The sequence below is a fragment of the Malaclemys terrapin genome, chromosome 11, assembly GCF_027887155.1.
Source record: "Malaclemys terrapin pileata isolate rMalTer1 chromosome 11, rMalTer1.hap1, whole genome shotgun sequence".
NCBI lineage: Eukaryota > Metazoa > Chordata > Testudines > Emydidae > Malaclemys > Malaclemys terrapin.
Genome location: NC_071515.1, coordinates 77868895 through 77889476, shown reverse-complemented (window position 1 = coordinate 77889476; position 20582 = coordinate 77868895). Strand labels below are relative to the sequence as shown.

The following is a 20582-nucleotide window of genomic DNA, read 5'->3' as shown; positions in this document are numbered from 1 at the left end:
AGGAATAAGCTTGTTTGAAAATTATTCTCTGTACTAAATGAGCAATCACAGTATTTTTATATTTAGATTGTAGAAATACCCATAGATGCTTTCCAGATATACAAGATGACTAATGGGTTGCCAACTTTCCGGCTGGGGGTGCAGGTTCTGGGGTGGGGCCAGGAATGAGGGGTTCAGAGTACGGGAGGGGGCTCAGAGCTGTGGCAGGAGGTTGGAGTGCGGAGGGTGGTTAGGGCTCCAGCTGGGGGTGTGGGCTCTGGGATGGGGCCAAGGATGAGGGGTTTGGAGAGCAGGGGTTTTGGGTGCAGGAGGGGATACGGGGTCCCGGTGGTGGTTACTGCGGCTCTGAGGAAGTGGGCGGCAGGTCCCTGCAGCCCCTAGGTGCATGGGCAGCCAGGGAGGCTCCGTGTGCTGCCCTCATGCCTGCAGACGCTGCCCCCACAGCTCCCATTGGTCGCAATTCCCAGCCAATGGGAGCTGCGGAGCTGACACTAAGGTTGGGGGCAGCGCCACGGAGCCTCCCTAGCTGCCCATGCGCCTAGGGGTCTCAGGGATCTGGCGGCCACTTCCAGGAGTCGCGTGGAGCTAGGGCAGGCATGGAGCCTGCCTTAGCCCCAGGCCCTGCTGTGCCGCCGACTGGATTTTTAACGGCCCAGTCGACAGTGCCGACCGGAGCTACCAGGGTCGCTTTTCGACCAGGTGTTCCCGTCGGAAACTGGATGCTTGGCAACCCTACTAATGGTCTAGGAGGGAGGAGCTATGTTGGAGCAGTTGGGATGGAGAACAGCAAGCGCCTCAATAGGTCAATGTTCAATAATATCCTTTGTTGTTCTTTTCAGATTTTCAAACTTGGGAAATACCTGCTACATGAATGCCATTTTACAGTCCTTGTTTTCAATTCAGTCGTTTGCTAATGATTTGCTTAAGCAGGGTATCCCTTGGAAAAAAATTCCACTCAATGCACTTATCAGGTAAACTTCATTTGCTTGGGTGGGATATTTTCTTTTTTGACATTAACTTTATTTAAGAACATAAGAACGGCCATACTGGGTCAGACCAAAGGTCCATGTAGCCCAGTATCCTGTCTTCCGACAGTGGCCAATGCCAGGTGCTCCAGAGGGAATGAACAGACCAGGTAATCCTCAAGTGATCCATCCCCTATCGCCTATTCCCATGTTCTGGCAAACAGAGGCTAGGGACACCATCCCTGCCCATCCTGGCTAATAGCCATTGATGGACCTATCCTCCATGAACTTATTTGGTTCTTTTTTGAATCCTGTTATAGTCTTGGCCTTCACAACATCCTCCGACAAAGAGTTCCACAGGTTGACAGTGCACTTTGTGAAAAAAAATCCTTGCTTTTGTTTGTTTTAAACCTGCTGCCTATTAATTTCATTTGGTGACACCTAGTTCTTGTGTTATGAGAAGGAGTAAATAACACTTCCTTATTTACTTTCTCCACACCTGTCATGATTTTATAGACCTCAGTCATATCCTCCCCATCATCTCTTTTCCAAGCTGAAAAGTCCCAGTCTTATTAATCTCTCCTCATACGGAAGCCGTTCCATACCCAGAAATTCCTATTTTACTCTATCTGCAAACTGGACCTTGGGGTGAATTTGTAGGACATGATGCTTGAGTATAGGCATGTAGGAGTTGGTTGTGCCTTGAACCCTAGCTGCAATGTAAAATTAGGAAATTGGAAACAGTTCTTGCTGTCTCTGAAAATCCATCATAATTTGGGAATTTATAAGTGTATTGAGGGACAGAGTTTGGAAACCTAAAGTAGGGTGCATAGGAATTGCCATAGTGTGTCAAATCAGTGGTCTATCTAACCCAATATCTTCTCTGACATTGGCAGAACCAGCTGTTTCAGAAGAAAGTACAAGCAAATCCATAAGACAAATATGAAAGAACTTCCCAATAGTGGAAGCATCTTCCTAGTCGCAGTCAGTTAATGGTTGGCTTGTGCCCTAGCACATAAGGGTTTATATGTTATACATTTTTTTATTCTACTTTATGTAACTGTAGAGGTTTATTGTCCATAAAGACATCTGAGCTTTTAATATTACTAAGCTTTTGGCTCGTCTGAGGCAATGAATTACACACTGTGTTTTACACAGCACATGAGTTATGTGCTGTGTAAAACTCTCTCTCTTCTTATCAGTTTTAATTGTGTTGCCTTTCAAATTTCACTGACTTGCAGCTGGGTGGAGTGTAATTTACAAAAGTGTTTATTGGCCATAAGAATTAAGGTTAATTATTTATCTGTTTATTTTAATGGGATGTTATTTCATAAGATATTGTACATAACACATTTTGTTACGTGCGCTTTACATTGGAGGAATTTTTAAGTGCAGAGTCCCACTGAAATGATGGCATCAGGAGTTAAGTTTTAAAACACTTGGAATCTAAGGGGGTGGGGACAGTTTGTGAAGTGTTGTACAAGTTGAATCCCTCTGCCTCATCCCCTAATGGAAAACAGACTTGGCAAATGTTTGTAGAGAGACATTTTCAGATTTTACACTACCTACCATAAGATTTGGAAAGCCAGCCAACCAATCTTTCACTGCATTAATTTCTCCAGACGCTTTGCCCATCTGCTTGCTAAAAAGGATGTTTGCAGCCCTGAGGTCAAAAAAGAGCTGCTCAAGAAAGTGAAAAGTGCCATTTCAGCTACTGCAGAGAGATTCTCGGGTTACATGCAGAATGTAAGTGCTCTCTCTTGTACAAACTGCCCCTGTGCTTCGTGCACTAGCTCGGCAGTAGGCTGGTTGTCTTGGTCTGTGCCCATTGGAGTCAAGTTGATCCTGATGGAGCTGTGAAGCAGGTTGAGCACTCACCGCTGCAGCGCCTCCTGCTGGTCGTCCAGGAATTAGCTCGATTCCAGCACTCTGAGCACCCCCTGCAGGCCTGTCTCTCTCCTTCCTCAAGCCCCCGTGTCCCTCCCGGACCCTGGTGCCCGTTACCTTGGGGTTCTGTCCACAGCAGTACCCCCACACTCTGGGTCTCCCCTCCCAGAGGAACCCCAAACCCCATGTCCACCTTGCCTCAGTGGCTACTGCCAGTCATCATCTAGCCCCCGCCCCCTGGGGCAGATTGCAATCTGTAATGGCCACTCATCGCTGGCAAGGGGGTTGTACCAGCTGCTTCTGCTTATCCCGGGCTGCCCCTCTGCAGCCCCAGTACCCTCTTAGGTCTTAACAAGGCCTCCACCTGGGGAGCTGCCAGGCTGGAGCTCCCCAGCTCCTCTTGGCCTTCCCCAGCACTGCTCTGCTACTGGTACCCGGTGCTCCCAGGCAGCCAGGTCCTTTCTACTCCAAGTCTGGAGTGAGACTCACTGTCTCCTGCCTCACAGCCCCTCTTATCAGGGCCAGTTACCTGCGGCCAGCTACTCAGCCAGCCTCCCTCAGCTGCTCTTAATCCCTGTTCTAATCGGGTCCCAGCCACAGCCCTCTCCAAGGGCTGCTTTTAACCCTGGCTCTCCTGGAGTGGGGCAGCCGCCCCACTACAGCTGTTAGTTGAATGGATGGCTATTGTCAGTTTTGTGGTTATAACAGAACGTTCATGTGATCCTATATAAGACAATTGCATTCAGAGTTAGTCTGTGTGTTTTATCTATCCATCCACCCACCCACACACGTACAGTAGAGAGATTGAAAGCAGGACATGCAGAGAGTCATTCTAATCTAAAGAATTTACACCGTTTCTAGGATGCACACGAGTTTTTGAGCCAGTGTTTGGATCAGCTGAAGGAGGACATGGAAAAGTTAAACAAAACTTGGAAGAGTGAGCCAGTGTCTGGTGAAGATAACTCGCCAGGACGGGCCTCTGAGGACATCTCAGCCACGAAAGTTTACACTTGTCCAGTTATCACTAACTTAGAGTTCGAGGTTCAACATTCTATCATATGTAAAATGTAAGTATTTTTGAGAGAGACAATACTTTTGAAGTCTAAGAAGTAAAAGTTCTGCAGATGGGAGGAAAGTATTTTCATATTCTGTGATCTCATTCATCCACAGACCAACTGCCACGTGTAGTACTAAGCAGTTTCTTTCTTTTCCTACATATGATGTAAGCAGAAATGAAAACTTTCCAAATGCTTAAAACTGTCTGCACAGGAAGATTAAGTGTAGTCACAGTGTAAACCCTCACACCACACTGCTCTTTACTGTAACACATTCGCCGAGCAGCCTGCTAGTTTTTTAATATGTTTGCAAAAGAGGACTTAGTTTCGGTGTAGGTGGTTTTTTTTTTTTTTGCTTTCCCATCCATGCCCACTAGACAAGATTAGTGCTTTACATCAGGAAAGGGCTTGTTCCCAGAAGTGGGCAGGCCACATTTCCTCTGTCATTCTCCCAGTGGTTTCTTCCAGGGAATGGCAGTTTTCCTGTGGCTCCATAAGGAGCAATGCCAGTGGAGGCTACACAAGGATGTGCTGAGTAAGCACATCTACCTGCTCATTCACCTCTATGGCCAGTGCCGCATATGTTTGGTACTGTGCTGGTGTTAATCATGTCATCGTTCTAGACAACTGTTGTTGATATGTGTGTCTCATATTGTGCCCTTAAAAGTCGTATGATACTACTTGGGTCCAGTTTTTATATCCTGAAATGAAATTAAGGTTTTTAAAGGTGTGCAAATATTAGTATTTCATTTTTTTAAAAAATCAGATTTCCTTTTGATCCCTCATGATGTTGGGCTGACTCCTTTCCTCCTGAGAGGGTTGATGCAGATTGGAGGGCTTTCAGCTATACCACCAGGCCTGTTGCCTTTCCCATATGACAGATCCCTTGACCACTCCAAAGTACTTCTTAGCGTTCGGGTTCATGTTTGCTCTCAAACTATTACTCACAGGAAATCTTTCTTTAAATCATGAAAATACCAAACCCAAGTCCCAAAATTAAAGCGCAAGTTCAGTCAGTGAGAGACTTTATCATCTTGATGAGTTAAAATGGGCTCGGTATGTCCACATGCGTAAAGTTACTGTGAAATAAACCATATAAACTATGATGATTTCCCAGCATACATATAGGCAAAATCACATGTGCTTTTTTATTGTAGGTGTGGTGAAACAGTCACTAAACGAGAACAGTTTAATGATCTTTCCATTGATCTTCCCCGAAGAAAGAAATTACTTCCTTCGCGATCCATCCAGGATTCCCTTGACCTCTTTTTCAGGGTACATAATGCTTATTTATTACTATTCATTCATTCATTCATCCTTCTCTGTCTCTCTCTCACACACACACGTCAGATCAATATATATTAAGAGTAACAGAATTCGGTTTTGTATAGATACAAACTGATACAATGCTCCTGGGATGTACATGTTTTACTGTTTCTTAAATAGGGAGATTGAGGCGCAGAAGAATTATGTAAATCCTAGAGAAGAGTCCACCTCAGATGGGATTAGAACTCAGAAATTATTGGTTCTCAATCCTGTGCTAGGGTGGTTGGACAACTAGTCTCTCTCTTTAAATCAGAACAGAGGCCATATATATCTGTTTAATTAAAAAATAAATGTTGTATTTGAAATATCTAGATGCATACACAGTAAATAGACCTCCAACATGAGCTTGTTCAAAACTGGAGATAAATATTTCCTGTACAATTCACAGTATTGCATTTTGTTAGGAGTCCCCTGTGAAATCAAACTGATCAGTAGTAAAAAATTTTAATCCGTGAAATCTGCCATGGTCCCTTTTATATACATTGGTCTTCGTTTTATTTTGATACACTGATTGGTAACACAGACTTATCCTTTCTAAGGCTGAACAATAAGCTCATTGCTTATGCTTGAGGTACAGACTTCCATCCTTAGTAGAAGAGTAGTGGCGTGGTTTGACCGCTGGCTTACAGAAATGAATTATATAAACAGTGGGCAATGTCTAAATATTGCTGTTGTATGCATACTTCTCGCGCAATGCTTTTCATCTCTAGCTTCTCTGCTTGGAAATTCTGTTTAACTGTGATACATCAGTAATGATCTCAGAGGCAGAGGGCCTTTCAGGAGAAAAAAATAGGAGCTTTGGACTAGGGATATGGAGAATTAAATGTTGTCCAGTAAGGGCTATGAAAAGCTACGTGGTAGGTGTTTCTGAGAGGAAAAGCTACAGGTCTTGCAAAACTACTGTCCTCTCATTTTGAGTACTAATGTTTCTTTACCCTTTCTATTTTCTAGCTCTATGTATCAGATTTGCAAAAAGCGATTTCTCCCTAACTAATTCCACCTGTCTTAACTGACAGACTTTCAGTTGTAAGCTTATTTCTTGTTCTCTTATCTGATTCATGTTTTGGTATGTCATGTTGAAATGATAAGTCAATTAAGAAATAGATGAGTGCCCTCATCAGAGAAACACTGGACTGAAAAAGGCCATCTGCTTTCAATAAATATCTGGTTGAGTCATCCTTATATTTTGCTTTGTCTTTCATAGGCAGAGGAGATTGAGTATTCCTGTGAGAAGTGTAATGGAAAGTCTGCTGTTGTTACACACAAATTCAATAGGCTCCCCAGGTAAGGGTAAAATCCTACTCTGGTGCTTTCCCATGTCATAAAAGCGGATAAAAGTGTTGGTGCGTAGGACAGCCTGGCAGAGCAGAGCTAGAGGATGAAGAGTAAAATGGTAGATATAATTAGAGGATTGTACGCGTCATTGCTTCTATATGCAGAGCTCATTGTACACACCGGGGAGTCTGACATTCCTCCATTCCCTCCCCACCCCCCAGCTTCTTGTGGGCCACCATTCCATCTCCCTCTGCTTCAGGACTCCCTGCAACCCCTCTCCCTTACCCTATCCTTTATTTCCATAGCATCCAATGCCAGGAGCTCTGTATGCCCCTGTTCACCCCTTCCGCTACATGCCTGGGTCTCTGTGTGTCCCTATATCATTGTGCCCCATTCTTCTCCCCAGAGCCAGGGGCTCTGAATCATCTCCCCCCCGCCCCCGTCATTCCTCCCCTCCACCACATGCCTGCGGTGCTGTGCTCCAATGTCTCCCTCCCCCATTCTCCTCCCCATGCCTGTGGCTCTGTGCATTACTCCTGCCCCCCATTATTTATTTTCTTTCTGTCTGGGGTACAGTGTACACTGGGGACTATATTGGCATAGCTGCAGTGCCTGAGCTGTGCTTTCATAACCCCGTAGTGTTAGACACAGCTACGCCAACAATAGCTACAGAAGCATTCTTCCCTCAGCCTAGCTTTGTCTGACACTAGGGGAGTTAAGTTGCACAGTTGCATCGCTCAGGGATGCGGATTTTTCACACGCCTGAGCAATGTAGCCGTGTTGACCTAAATGTTAAGTGTAGGCCAGGCCTGGGAGATAAGTCATTCATGTTATCAACATTTTAAACTCATTTGGGAGGGAGGGCAAAGCTGAGATAGGCAGTGGGGTGAGAATTATGCTGGAACTTGTTAATGGCTGCCATCAATTCTTTGATCTACAGATTTGGTAGACCTGGTTGAAGCTGATACGTGTGCTAGCCAGATACCTGGAGCTCCATGCATTCCCCACTTTCCCCTTCCGGTTTTCCGATTTTTCACTAAAATCAATAGGATTCCGTCCACTGATGCCTAAATCATTTCCTGAAACTTTGGAATAGATCAAATGTGGCGTTCAAAAGTTACCACATTATATCCAGACTGACAGAGAAATGCCATTGAGTTCAATGTAGGACCTCACTTTGCGTGGCCAACCATCCCTTTTACCTTGGTGCTTGCTGTCTTTCTGTGTCACAGTGAGCATAGTGGGCTGCAAGGAAGCGTACAGAGAGGTGTCTCCCCTATATACCTTTCCCTCCGGAAAGTCAGAGCTTGGCACTTTCTCCTACTAAGGATCAGATCTTTCCTGTTTTCAAAGGGAGGTTTACAGCTGCCAGCTTTGTCCTAAAGAAAGAGCAGAATATCTGGGTGGTAGCTGAGACTAGACAGGCTGATATCATTAGAAATACACAGTACTCTTGAAGCAGTACTGATTGTGTGCTTGGTACTTTTAATCACATAGATGGAATCATTTCATAAATTGTAAGCTCTTTGGGGTAGGGATCATCTTGTCATGGTGTCAGTTTTACAGAACCTAGCATAATGGAGCGCAGGGTCCCTAATTTGGACCCTTTGGTGATACCATAATTCAGGTAATACCATGTGGTCCCTGCCCAGTCTAAATAGACACAAAATGTAGTACAACAGGGAAGGCTCACCGCACAGTGAATATTTGTAAGGTTGGTGGTAGTTTCATGAACAAAAGTATTGGAAGTTAGCTAAAGCTTATGACTAATAAAAACACCCCTGTGCCCAGTTTGTGTTAGTGATTGCTCTTCCTCCTTTAGGATGCTTGATTTTCAAGGCCAAACAGTCTAAGGTCATGTCTACACTTACCAGTAGATCGGCAGTGCTACAATCAGTGCAGCAGGGGTCAATTTAGCGGGTCGGGTGAAGACCCGTTAGGTCAATGGAAAGTGCTCTCCCATCGACTCCGGTACTCTAGCTCCCTGAGAAGAGTAATGTAAGTCAGTGGGAGAGCGTGTCCCATTGATACAGCCCTGTATAGACACTGCGCATTCCTACAGTGATTCAAAACAATGACAAGAGTGGCCACTTGACTTAAGGGGATTATGGGATGTTTCCGGAGGCTGATGGGAGTGCAGTAATGCTACATCTTGTCCACACTGACGCCTGTAGCCAAGGCGCAGCAAACGTTATTCCTCTCGCCGAGGTGGAGTACCAGGAGCGTTCTAGCTGCGGAGTCAGAGTGCTCTACGTGCCTTGCCAGTGTGGACGGGGAGTGAGCTAGGGCACCCAGGGCTGTTTTAATGCGCTGTAACTCCAAAATGTAGCCAAGCCCTTAGGTCGACTTACCAAAGTAGTATAGACAAGGCCTAAGTCTTGACCACTCCTGTTGTTCAACATGTACGTTAAGTCAGTAGGGGATATCTTGAGGGAATATGACACTGATGACACTGGTCTATGATCATTATTCTTGGCTCTGTTTCCTCTTTGGAAGCAATCAGTTATTTCCTAGCTCTCTCGTTAGATGGCAGAAATAAGGACCTGAATAAAAGCCAGTTGGCGTAAGCTCATCCTGGACAAGAACAAAATGATGCTGATTGAATCAGGAAGTCTCTTGAGTTGACAAAGTCTGACTGCTTCAACAGAGCAGGATGTCTGCCTATTGTTAAAATGGTCTGCAACTTCAGGGTCTTGCTAGATAGAAGCAGTAACCAGAACTGTCTCCTGAGAGGATCAGGCTGAGAGCATGTGCTTTTCATTATAAACTAGCAGCCAGTAAATACCCAAATTAAATTCAGGGGACTGTTTACTATCTACAGACCCCTAAGTGTCCTAGCTCCCAGAATCCTGCAGGACCACATCTCCTCAAGCTCACCACACAACTAACTGTTAATGCAATCAAACATCTCTTGTCAGAAAGCCAAGAGGTGGAAAACTTTTTTCTAAAAATAAAATGTACTTGAAACTGAGGTGACTATTTTGTGGGTAGGGCAAGCTGGGTTTTGAATGTGTTTATTTACTGGATACTGTCTTTGGCTTTGAACTTAATGCAGTTATTTCTGCCCTGCCTCCTATCTTTCAGGGTACTGATTCTTCATCTGAAACGATACAGCTTCAATGTGGCACTATCTCTGAATCACAAAGTTGGGCAGCAGGTGGTTATACCAAGATATTTGACCCTGTTATCTCACTGTACAGAAAGCACTCGGCCCCCGCTTACTCTGGGATGGAGTGCGCATTCTGCAGCGTAAGTGTCAAGAGCAGTATTTATCACAGTTATCTATTCATGGGTATTAAGTTCATGTATATGGCATATGGGAGGAGATGGTATCAAATGTTACACATCAGATCTACTCTACAGAGAGTCAAATCAATAAAAGAGATTTAAAAACTGCTCCTACCCTCTCAAAGGTCATTGTGATTCCCTTTACGAAATTAAAAGCCAAGTCTTTTGTCTGCTGCATTAATCCATAATGACACCAATATGAGACGATGTGTGGGGAAGGAGAATTACATCTCATGATGTAAGAGTGGCGGAAGCTCCTTTGCTTTGAGATGTTTAAAACTAGACAGGACAATATCTAGAGAACACTCTGTAAGGAACAACCCTGCCTTAACCCCTGGGGTATGGACTGGTAGAATTTACCAAGGGAAGTTCCCTGTGAGTCCATAATTCAGCTTTATTTCCAGTACAAGTACTAGAATGATTGAGCTTTCATTTCATATTTGGTGCACCATTATAGCTCTTCATACCCTTCCCCTGCTGATCTTCCCCTGCACCCTTTGCTGTGCTGACCTGTCCATTAATTTATAGGTTTTTCTGTGGTGCTCATCACCACAGTATCTAGTACCTCACACAGTGAATTTGTCCTCGCAACAGCCCTATGAAGTAAGGAAGCATTACTTAAGAATGGCTATACTTGGTCAGACCTCACAGTCCATCTAGCTCAGTATCCCATCTCTGACAGTGGCCAGGACCAGATGCTTCAGAAGGAATGAACAGAACAGGGCAGTCTTTAGTGATCCATCCCCTGTCGTCCAGTCCCAGTTTCTGGCAGTCGGAGCATGGGGTTGTGTGCCTGACTGTCTGGGCTAATAGCCACTGATGGATCTATTCTCCAGGAACTTATCTCATTCTTTTTTGAACCCAGTTATTCTTTTGGCCTTCACAACATCCCATGGCAATGTGTTCCACAGACTGACAGTTCATTGCATGGAGAAGTCCTTCCTTTAAACCTGCTGCCTATTAATTTATTTGGGTGACCTCTATTTCTTGTGTTATGTGAAGGGGTAAATTACACTTCCCTATTCACTTTCTCCATACACCAGTCATTATTGTATAGACTTCTATCATGTTCCCCCTTAGTTGTCTCTTTTTTAAGCTGAACAGTCCACATCTTTTTAATCTTTCCTCATATGGAAGCTGGTCCATACCCTAATAATTTTCGTTGCCCTTCTCAGTACCTTTTCCAATTCTAATATATCTGTTTTGAGATGGGGTGACCAGAATTGCATGCAGCTTTCAAAGAGTGGACGTACCATGGCCTCTCATTTTTACGGATGGCAGACTGAGGCACAGAGTATCATGCCCAACCTCACATAGGCAGTCTGGCAGACCAAGGAACAAAACCAAGATCTCTTGTGTTCCGGTCCAGTGCCCTAACCACAATAGCATACCGAGTTAGGATGTATCTGGCATGTTCAGCAGGATGGCACACGTGTTCTTCGTGCTTAGTATTGACTAAGGTTTTTCAACAGTATATTTTTGTAATTGAAAACTTTACTTCTGTAAAGAAAGAAAGGAGAAAAACCCTTTAAAGGGTCAGATTTTTAGTGGTTTGTAATAGGACCTGAATGTTCTCAGTCTTAATCTATCCTCCTGGGTAGCAGTAGGGGGTGACATGTGGTGAACTGGATGCAGCAGTCTTGGGTTTGGAGAGGAAGTGGGCTGTGTGGATTGGAAGGGATTGCTACAACAGCAGCCAGCTGGTGGGTGTGGGGGGAATTGAGCGATCCGAGGTGAGGGTCAGGTGGATCAGAAAGCTTGTGTGACAGTTGTTTTGGTGAAAACGTGGGCCAGGTAGGGAGCCAGTAAAGCCACCAGGGCAGGTTGTGGGAGAGCAGGTCATGAGTTGGCAGTAGGAGCTGGAAAGATGGTAGAAAAAGGAATGAGTTGCAGTCCTGACATGAGTGCTGCAAGTTTTTAATCTCAAAGCTGTCCTAGGGTGTGCCACTAAGAGGTGAATCAAGTTGAAAGGGTTAATTATTTTTATGAACAGCTTTTGTATATTCATAGCATAGAATTCTTACTCTAAATCTCTGTGATTAACAAATACAAACAGGTTTTCTCCTTATTTTTTGCCCACGGGCTAGCATGTAGTAGCAGATGAGTAAAATGCACATTTTTTTCAGAATATAACTGTGGCAATAAATACTTTGCTCTGTTTATAGTTCTCGACCATTGAAAGCCTCCCAAATGGTGAATTCCTGTACTGTGAGCACTTCCACACCTTGTAGGTAAGTTGTAATTCTGAAATTTCCTTGATTTGGGGGAGTTCTCTGAAGAACTTTTGAGCATTTAAATAAGTCTTGCCTTTCTCCCACCTTTGTCTTCCTTTTCCATTTTTACTCCTTGTTTTTTGTGTTTTTGAATTATTGTCTCTACACTGTTTTTCATGCTCCAGAGTTGTCTTGAAATTGCATCTCCAATGGCATAAATATTAAGGACACTTTTAGTGTTCACACAGCCCAAATGACATCTTTCAGCATTTCTCTTATAAGCCTGTTTTCTGGGGTTTAGAATTATAACACCAACTAGATTTTTTTTCAGTATTAAAACCTACAATAGCAAGGAAAACTGAACTGAGTTCGTATGGACTCTGATAGTTCCACAGCTCTTAAGAACTGGTTGTAACCACAACTGCAAGAAGCTCGTTTTAAGTTGTTTACCAGAGAAGCAAAACAGTCTCTTATTCCAAGAGCTAGCTCTTTTCTCTGTCCTTATGTTTGGCGCACCAACGTTGGTTCTAGAAGAGAGTCATTTAATCCTAGGGTTTATTTGTGGGGGTTAGAGGAACGTTGTTCCTACACTTCGTTCTGAGAGGCCAGCTCCTGAGAAACAGTGATAAATGTAATGTAGTGTTGGATAACTTTACTCTGCATAAAAGTGAAGACACTGGAGGATGCATGTAGAGAGGTTCTCAACCAGGGGTACACGTACCCTTAGGGGTACGCAGAGGTCTTCCACAAAGTACATCAGCTCATCTAGATATTTGCCTAGTTTTACAACAGTCTACATAAAAAGCACTAGTGAAGTCAGTACAAACGAAAATTTCATACAATGGCTGGTTTATACTGCTCTATATACTATACACTGAAATTAAGTCCAATATTTATATTCCAGTTGATTTATTTTATAATTATATGGTAAAAATGAGAAAGTAAGCAATTTGTCAGTAGCAGTGTGCTGTGACACTTCCGTAGTTTTATGTCTGATTTTATAAGCAAGTAGTTTTTTAGTGAGGTGAAACTTGGGGGTACGCAAGACAAATCAGCCTCCTGAAGGGGGGACAGTATCTGGAAAGGTTGAGAGCCACTGTCTTAACCTATACACAGTGCTTTTATTTTTCACCTTCCTGAGCCCTCCTGCAAAAGGCCATATGGAAAACTGAAAAATATTACACATGTGAAATGTTGTCCTGCCAACACTATTTAGCGTCTTTATGATCTATGCAACTTGGTTTCAGAGAATAATTATAGTGTTTAAATAAATTTCCCAAGTTAAACAGCATATAATAATGAGTTCTCTATACTAATGGAGTCCACTTAGGGAAATGTTCACAGAACGTTGTCCATGCACTGTAAATACCTAAACACAGAAGTGCAGGGAAGTTCTTTTAATGAATACCTGGTAAAGGAATGCAGTAACTTTCAATGCACCAATAGGTAAGCTAGGATAGAAAATTGATCTGCTAAGTAAATAGATTTTAAATATGGCAAACTGGAGTCTCTTAACAGAGGGGTAGCTGTGTTAGTCTGAATCTATAAAAAGCAACAGAGGGTCCTGTGGCACCTTTAAGACTAACAGAAGTATTGGCGCATAAGCTTTCGTGGGTGAATGCCCACTTGCTTGCGTCTGATGAAGTGGGCATTCACCCACGAAAGCTTATGCTCCAATGGAGTCTCTTCTAAACCTGCATAACCTGTTATACCCAAATTTCCTTTTTTAACAGTTTAACAGGTTTCTACAGTGCTAGGAAATTATAGTTGTATTTTTAATTTTCAGAAAGTATACATTCAAATCAAAGAGCTCCGTGGCACTCTATGTGGATTCAGATAGTGAGGATGAGCCATTGAAACGCTCTGTTGCTCACAGTCAAAGATTGTGTGATGTACAGAGCAGAGAACAACAGCAACAGCAAGAAGAGCCTGAAAAGGTAAAAGATTCTTTCCTTTCCTTTCTGTAGGACTTACAATACATGTGTATTTTCTGTTATTGAGAGGGGAAAACATACCCTTTCAAACCTACATGTTTGCGTCTGGGCTGTCAGAGTCTATCAGCCTGTGAATAAAACAGATGTAAATACGAGATTGGTTCATAATTAGCACAATTATGCTGAAGGGGAATGCTTTGCCAGGCCATCTGATTGACCTCTCTATATGTGTTGGCTTGGGATCCCATTGGCAGCAGAGGTAATTGTATTAGCGCTGCACTGAAGTCTTTAGCTCAAGTGTGTCAGCTGCACAAAAGTTTTACTATTCAATCCTTAGAGGATATTTAAATTGCCTTCTCTTGAAGCTGCTCACTGGCCAGTCACTGGTAATAATTATCCAGTAAAATTCTTTGTTTAAATCCGGGGGCCAGGATATGCATTGAGAATGGGGGGAAAAAAATAATAATGTACAATTGGAATGAGTTTGTGGACCCCCAAATTAAGTGTTTTGCACTCTGGCCCACTTAGCTGATTGAAAAGTGAAGCTGGCAGTCTCTGGTGATAAGTGCTTAGAAATGTTTAGAGACCTAGTTTCTGATATGGGGGCATAATTCAATACGTTTTGCCTTTGAGGTCTGTTGTGGCAGATGTTGGCTACATCCAAAGAAGCTTCTTGCCTGTACAATGGCACTGTAAGTGCAGTACAAAGGAGATGAATCGGGGTTGTATGGGAGGGGAATGACATCCTAAAGTAAGACAAACTTTGAGGGTTCTACTTTGCATCTGCCTTAACTGATGGGAGTGCTTTCCTTTGCACTCTACTTTAGAGATGGGTGAGGAAGATGGCAATGCGGTTGTGAACAGGAGCTGTTGCTGCAAAAATGGAGTAATGCAGCCAATTTATGTGAATAGCAAATCAATCCGATCTAGTCTTCTAGGATTGCTGTGGGACAGAGTTGAGGAGTTATACTGTTGGTTTGCTCATATGTAACCATATGCATTGGTAGTCATAAGAACATAAGAAGGGCCATACTAGGTCAGACCAAAGGTCCATGTAGCCCAATATCCTGTCATTCGACAGTGGCCAATGCCAGGTGCTTCAGAGGGAATGAACAGAACAGGGAATCATCGAGTGATGCATCCCCTGTCGCCCATTCCCAGCTTCTGGCAAACAGAGGCTAGGGATACAATCCCTGCCCATCTTGGCTAATAGCCATTGATGGACTTATCCTCCATGAACTTATGTGGTTCTTTTTTGAACCCTGTTATAGTCTTGGCCTTCACAACATCCTTTGGCAAAGAGTTCCACAGGTTGACAGTGCACTGTGTGAAAAAATACTCCCTTTTGTTTGTTTTAAACCTGCTGCCTATTTCATTTGGTGCCCCCTAGTTCTTGTGTTAGGAGGAGGAGTAAATAACACTTCCTTATCTACTCTCTCTACATCACTCATGATTTTATAGACCTCTATCATATCCCCCCTTAGTCGTCTCTTTTTCAAGCTGAAAAGTCCCAGTCTTATTAATCTCCCCTCATATGGAAGCCGTTCCATATCCCTAATCATTTTTTTGCCCTTTTCTAAATGTTTTCCAATTCCAATATATCTTGTTTGAGAGGGGGCAACCACATCTGCATGCAGTATTCAAGATATTGCCTACCATGGATTTATATAGAGGCAATATGATATTTTCTGTCTTAGTATCTATCCCTTTCTTAATGATTCTCAACATTCTGTTTGCTTTTTTGACTGCCACTGCATATGGAGTGGATGTTTTCAGAGACCTAGTCACAATGACGCCAAGATCTCTTTCTTGAGTGGTAACAGCTAATTTAGATCCCATCATTGTATATGTATAGTTGGGATTATGTTTTCCAATGTGCATTACTTTGCATTTATCAACATTGAATTTCATCTGCATTTTGTTGCCCAGTCACCCAATTTTGTGAGATGCCTTTGTAGCTCTTCACAGTCTGCTTTGGGCTTAACTATCTTGAGTAGTTTTGTATCATCTGCAGATTTTGCCACCTCATTGTTTATCCCTTTTTCCAGATCATTTATGAATATGTTGAATAGAACTGGTCCCAGTACAGACCCCTGGGAGACACCACTATTTACCTCTCTCCGTTCTGAAAACTGACCATTTATTCCTACCCTTTGTGTCCTATCTTTTATCTAGTTACCAATCCATGAGAGGACCTTCCCTTTTATCCCATGTCAGCTTACTTTGCTTAAGAGCCTTTGGTGAGGGACCTTGTCAAAGGCTTTCTGAAAAGCTCAGTGCACTATATCTACTGGTTGCCCTTTGTCCACGTGCTTGTTGACCCCCTCAAAGAATTCTAGTAGATTGGTGAGGCATGATTTCCCTTTACAAAAAACATGTTGCCTCTTCCCCAAGAAATTATGTTCATCTATGTGTCTGACAATGTTGTTCTTTACTATAGTTTCAGCCAGCATGCCCAGTATTGAAGTCAGGCTTACTGGCCCGTAATTGCCAGGATCACCTCTGGAGCCCTTTTTAAAAATTGGCATCACATTAGCTATCTTCCAGTCATTTGATACAGAAGCTGATTTAAATGATATATTGCAAACTACAGTAAGTAGTTCTGCAATTTCACATTTGAATTCCTTCAGAACTCTTGTGTGAATACCATCTGGTCCTGGTGACTTATTACTGTTTAATTTATCAATTTGTTCCAAAACCTCCTCTAATAACACATCAATCTGGGGCAGTTCCTCAGATTTATCACGTAAAAAGAATGGCTCAGGTTTAGAATCATAGAATCATAGAATCATAGAATATCAGAGTTGGAAGGGACCTCAAGAGGTCATCTAGTCCAACCCCCTGCTCAAAGCAGGACCAATTCCCAGCTAAATCATCCCAGCCAGGGCTTTGTCAAGCCGGGCCTTAAAAACCTCCAAGGAAGGAGACTCCACCACCTCCCTAGGTAACGCATTCCAGTGTTTCACCACCCTCCTAGTGAAATAGTTTTTCCTGATATCCAACCTGGACCTCCCCCACTGCAACTTGAGACCATTGCTCCTTGTTCTGTCATCTGCCACCACTGAGAACAGCCGAGCTCCATCCTCTTTGGAACCCCCCTTCAGGTAGTTGAAGGCTGCTATCAAATCCCCCCTCATTCTTCTCTTCTGGAGACTAAACAATCCCAGTTCTCTCAGCCTCTCCTCATAAGTCATGTGCTCCAGACCCCTAATCATTTTTGTTGCCCTCCGCTGGACTCTTTCCAATTTTTCCACATCCTTCTTGTAGTGTGGGGACCAAAACTGGACACAGTATTCCAGATGAGGCCTCACCAATGTCGAATAAAGGGGAACGATCACGTTCCTCGATCTGCTGGCAATGCCCCTACTTATACAGCCCAAAATGCCGTTAGCCTTCTTGGCAACAAGAGCACACTGTTGACTCATATCCAGCTTCTCGTCCACTGTGACCCCTAGGTCCTTTTCAGCAGAACTGCTACCTAGCCGTTCGGTCCCTAGTCTGTAGCAGTGCATGGGATTCTTCCGTCCTAAGTGCAGGACTCTGCACTTGTCCTTGTTGAACCTCATCAGGTTTTTTTCTGCCCAATCCTCTAATTTGTCTAGGTTTAGGAATCTCCCTCACATCCTTAGCCGTGAAGACTGATGCAAAGAATTCATTTAGTTTCTCCGCAATGGTCTTATTGTCCTTGAGTGCTCCTTTAGCATCTCAATTGTCTAGTGGCTCCACTGGTTGTTTAGCAGGCTTCCTGCTTCTGATGTACTTAAAAAAAAAAAATTTATTACTTTTTGAGTCTTTGGCTAGCTGGTCTTCAACTTCTTTTTTTGTCTTACATGCATGAACCTGACAGACTACCAGTTATCACTAACTGGACCAGCTCTTCTCTCTAGAATTTCACCCTCCTCTTACCTGCCTTCCTTTCCTGTCCATGGTCTTGTGCCTATGGTAGTACTGGCCCTAGAGCATCAGAGATGGAAATAATCTCTGGTCTGAGTGTGTGATTATATAACCGGTGTGGTGGTCAGTTTGTAGCCTCAGCAGCTTGTGTGTTCAGCTGATTGATAAGCACAAGCACAGAAGGCTACTGCAGCAGGCTAACCGACCAGCAACGTAAAGATACAACACTAGCCTGAGTTTTCCGACTAGAGTTGACCGGCCTGTCCGTTGTGAGAGAACCATTTATTTTTCTTTTATGCATTGCTATTTGCTGCCCTGATCTTCAGGTTTTGGCCTCTCCTAGTCATATCTGCTGAGACCGTCTAAGGTTCATTTGAGAAACTGTGTTCTTTCCCCTTCTCTTCTCATCCTAGCCTAGGTTCAGTGGTTCTCTTTCCATCTTCCAGTTCAAGTTACATTTATCTCTTGCAGCTGCTGTCCAACTTCATTAAACACCTATTGGTGATGACTTTGCTACTCACACATGGAGGTTACTGAAGGGTGAGGGCTCACCACCACCTGGAAAGGTGTCACAAGGGGAAGGTGGAGTGATCACAGATGAAGAGAGCACTGTAGCCTTGCACATCTTGCAAATCCTGGTGGTTGTAGATCAGTGGTTTTCAGCCTGTGATCTGCAGACCCCCAGGGATCCGCAGGCTGTCTAACATTTCCAAAGGGGTCCACACATTTAATTGACATTTTTTAGGGGTCCACAAATGTAAAAAGGTTGAAAACTACTGTTGTAGATCTATTATTCAAAGTTAGTCCCTAAAGTCATATGGCATTGACTCTGTATACGTGAACTGTATTTAGTATGGTTGAGACCCAAACTCCCACTTCCTGACAGTTAACCCAAAAGAAATATGCACAGTAAATGCAAACTAGATGCGACACATCTTTGACTTTTTTAAAAGCCTTTTAGCCTGAATCCATTCATTTGTAGGGTTCAAAACGAAGTAAACCAGAGTGTGATAAATCTTCTGACTTGGGAAATGCGGGTTTCGATGGAATGAGCGAGGATGAGTTGCTAGCAGCTGTGTTAGAGATTAGCAAGAGGGAAGCCTCATTCTCTGTGAGCCATGATGAAGATAAACCCACAAGCAGCCCCGACACTGGTTTTGGAGAGGACGAGGTGCAGGAATTGCCAGAAAATCTGCAGTGTGTAGAGACGGAGAAACCCAAAGCAACTACAGAATCAGGTAGGATGAGAAGTAACTTTATCTTAACTGAACAGATTCTATGGTGATTCTGAAGTTATTTACAACAGCAGATCAGCAATATATGGGGCATGAATTGCATGACAGTAGATTGTAGGCAGTGTCTGATGTACATGGCGATATATAAATATCTTACATTTTTCCTGTCTTTAAAGCTTTTCATGTATTGAATTTTGAAAATGTTCTCATGTCAAACATTTGTAATATGTCTCTGCTAAACTTAGTCATCACCAATGTTTTGGTGATTTTTTTTCCATCTCCTGTTTAGCAATCACCTCTGTCAATTCACTGACTATAGAGTTTTACTCTTCCATATTCTGAGTACGCTTTATTTTCTATAACTGTCTCCAAATCAATTGCAATCCTGAGGAGCATAGTAGCAATATCTGAAGACAGTTGTTTGTGGATGATTAATACATTCAAAGGATAAGGCTAAAATCCCTCTGATGCATAGTGAAAAATCAATAGAATTGTAATTAATTTGGCCTCCTGTGTAGACAGTTGTAAAAAGTTTTTCTTTTTTCTTTTCTAAAACAGCACCTTACATTTCTGTAAATCCTTCAGAATAAGCCCAACATGCTTTCACAGATTGTGGCCCCAAATCCTGCAAACAAATATACACGTGCTTAACTTTACCACTGTGAGGAAGCCCCATTTATTTGAGCGTGGGATAATTGGGTCTCAGCTTTTCTAGTTGGTTAACACATTTTTAAAATCTTGTAATTTGTTCATGCTACTTGCTTTGGATCAGATTACTTCCTAACTCCACTATCCTGAAAACACAGTCAGATGAAGTTCCGTCTTTCTTTTCTTTTCCTCTTAAGAGTTAAGAAATGAAATGCAAAAACCGTACACTACTGAAGGTTGCAGTTAGCTCAAAATGTCAGGTACTGTCTGAAACTTCATGTTGGACATCAATACATGAAATAATTCACACAACCTTGAGTCTGCTCCCGTATTCACATACACTGTGGTGCATTTTACACAGTCACACCGAATTTCATGTACTTTCAAAGCAGGTGGAGGGGGAGATCTACCAAGTTTAGACATTACGGAGGACACACTTTCCCTTCTCCTACTCATAGCTGAGAGCTGTGTAATAGCCAGAAACCTTGTGGAGTATTGCTCCTTATAATGAAAGTTTGAGTCACAGACGTAAAAAATTCTGTTTTGCGATTCATTTAAGAGGTTTAGACAGAGCTGGGTTACAATCCTGACTCTGGTGGTCCTGCATTTTCAAGATGTTGCAGATGCTGTCATTCTGCTGTCTGTAATCCTCTGATAACTAATGAACAGATGTGGAAGTCTGTTTTTCCAATTCAAGGGTGGGTTCACATTAAGATAGATTGCTTTGCTGGTTTTTTTAGGGGGATTCTGACCATTTACCTGTAGCCAATTGGGGGTTGAAAGTATGCTGCAGATAGGAGAGGTACATATAGTAATGGCAACAAATATTCCCTCCAGAAGCTTTGTAAAACCGCTTCTTTCT

General features: G+C 43.0%; 1 protein-coding gene across 4 annotated transcripts in view; it reads left to right on the top strand.

The window, feature by feature from the left end:
• Positions 1–20582, top strand: part of USP37 (ubiquitin specific peptidase 37) — a 56455-nt gene that overhangs the window by 24289 nt on the left and 11584 nt on the right. For all 4 annotated transcript variants that reach the window (XM_054044416.1, XM_054044418.1, XM_054044420.1 and 1 more), the window contains 9 exons: positions 840–971; positions 2588–2711; positions 3714–3919; positions 5065–5182; positions 6438–6517; positions 9593–9757; positions 11962–12027; positions 13796–13946; positions 18820–19075. In XM_054044416.1, the coding sequence (XP_053900391.1) occupies positions 840–971; positions 2588–2711; positions 3714–3919; positions 5065–5182; positions 6438–6517; positions 9593–9757; positions 11962–12027; positions 13796–13946; positions 18820–19075 (1298 nt within the window). The remainder of the gene's footprint in view (positions 1–839; positions 972–2587; positions 2712–3713; positions 3920–5064; positions 5183–6437; positions 6518–9592; positions 9758–11961; positions 12028–13795; positions 13947–18819; positions 19076–20582) is intronic.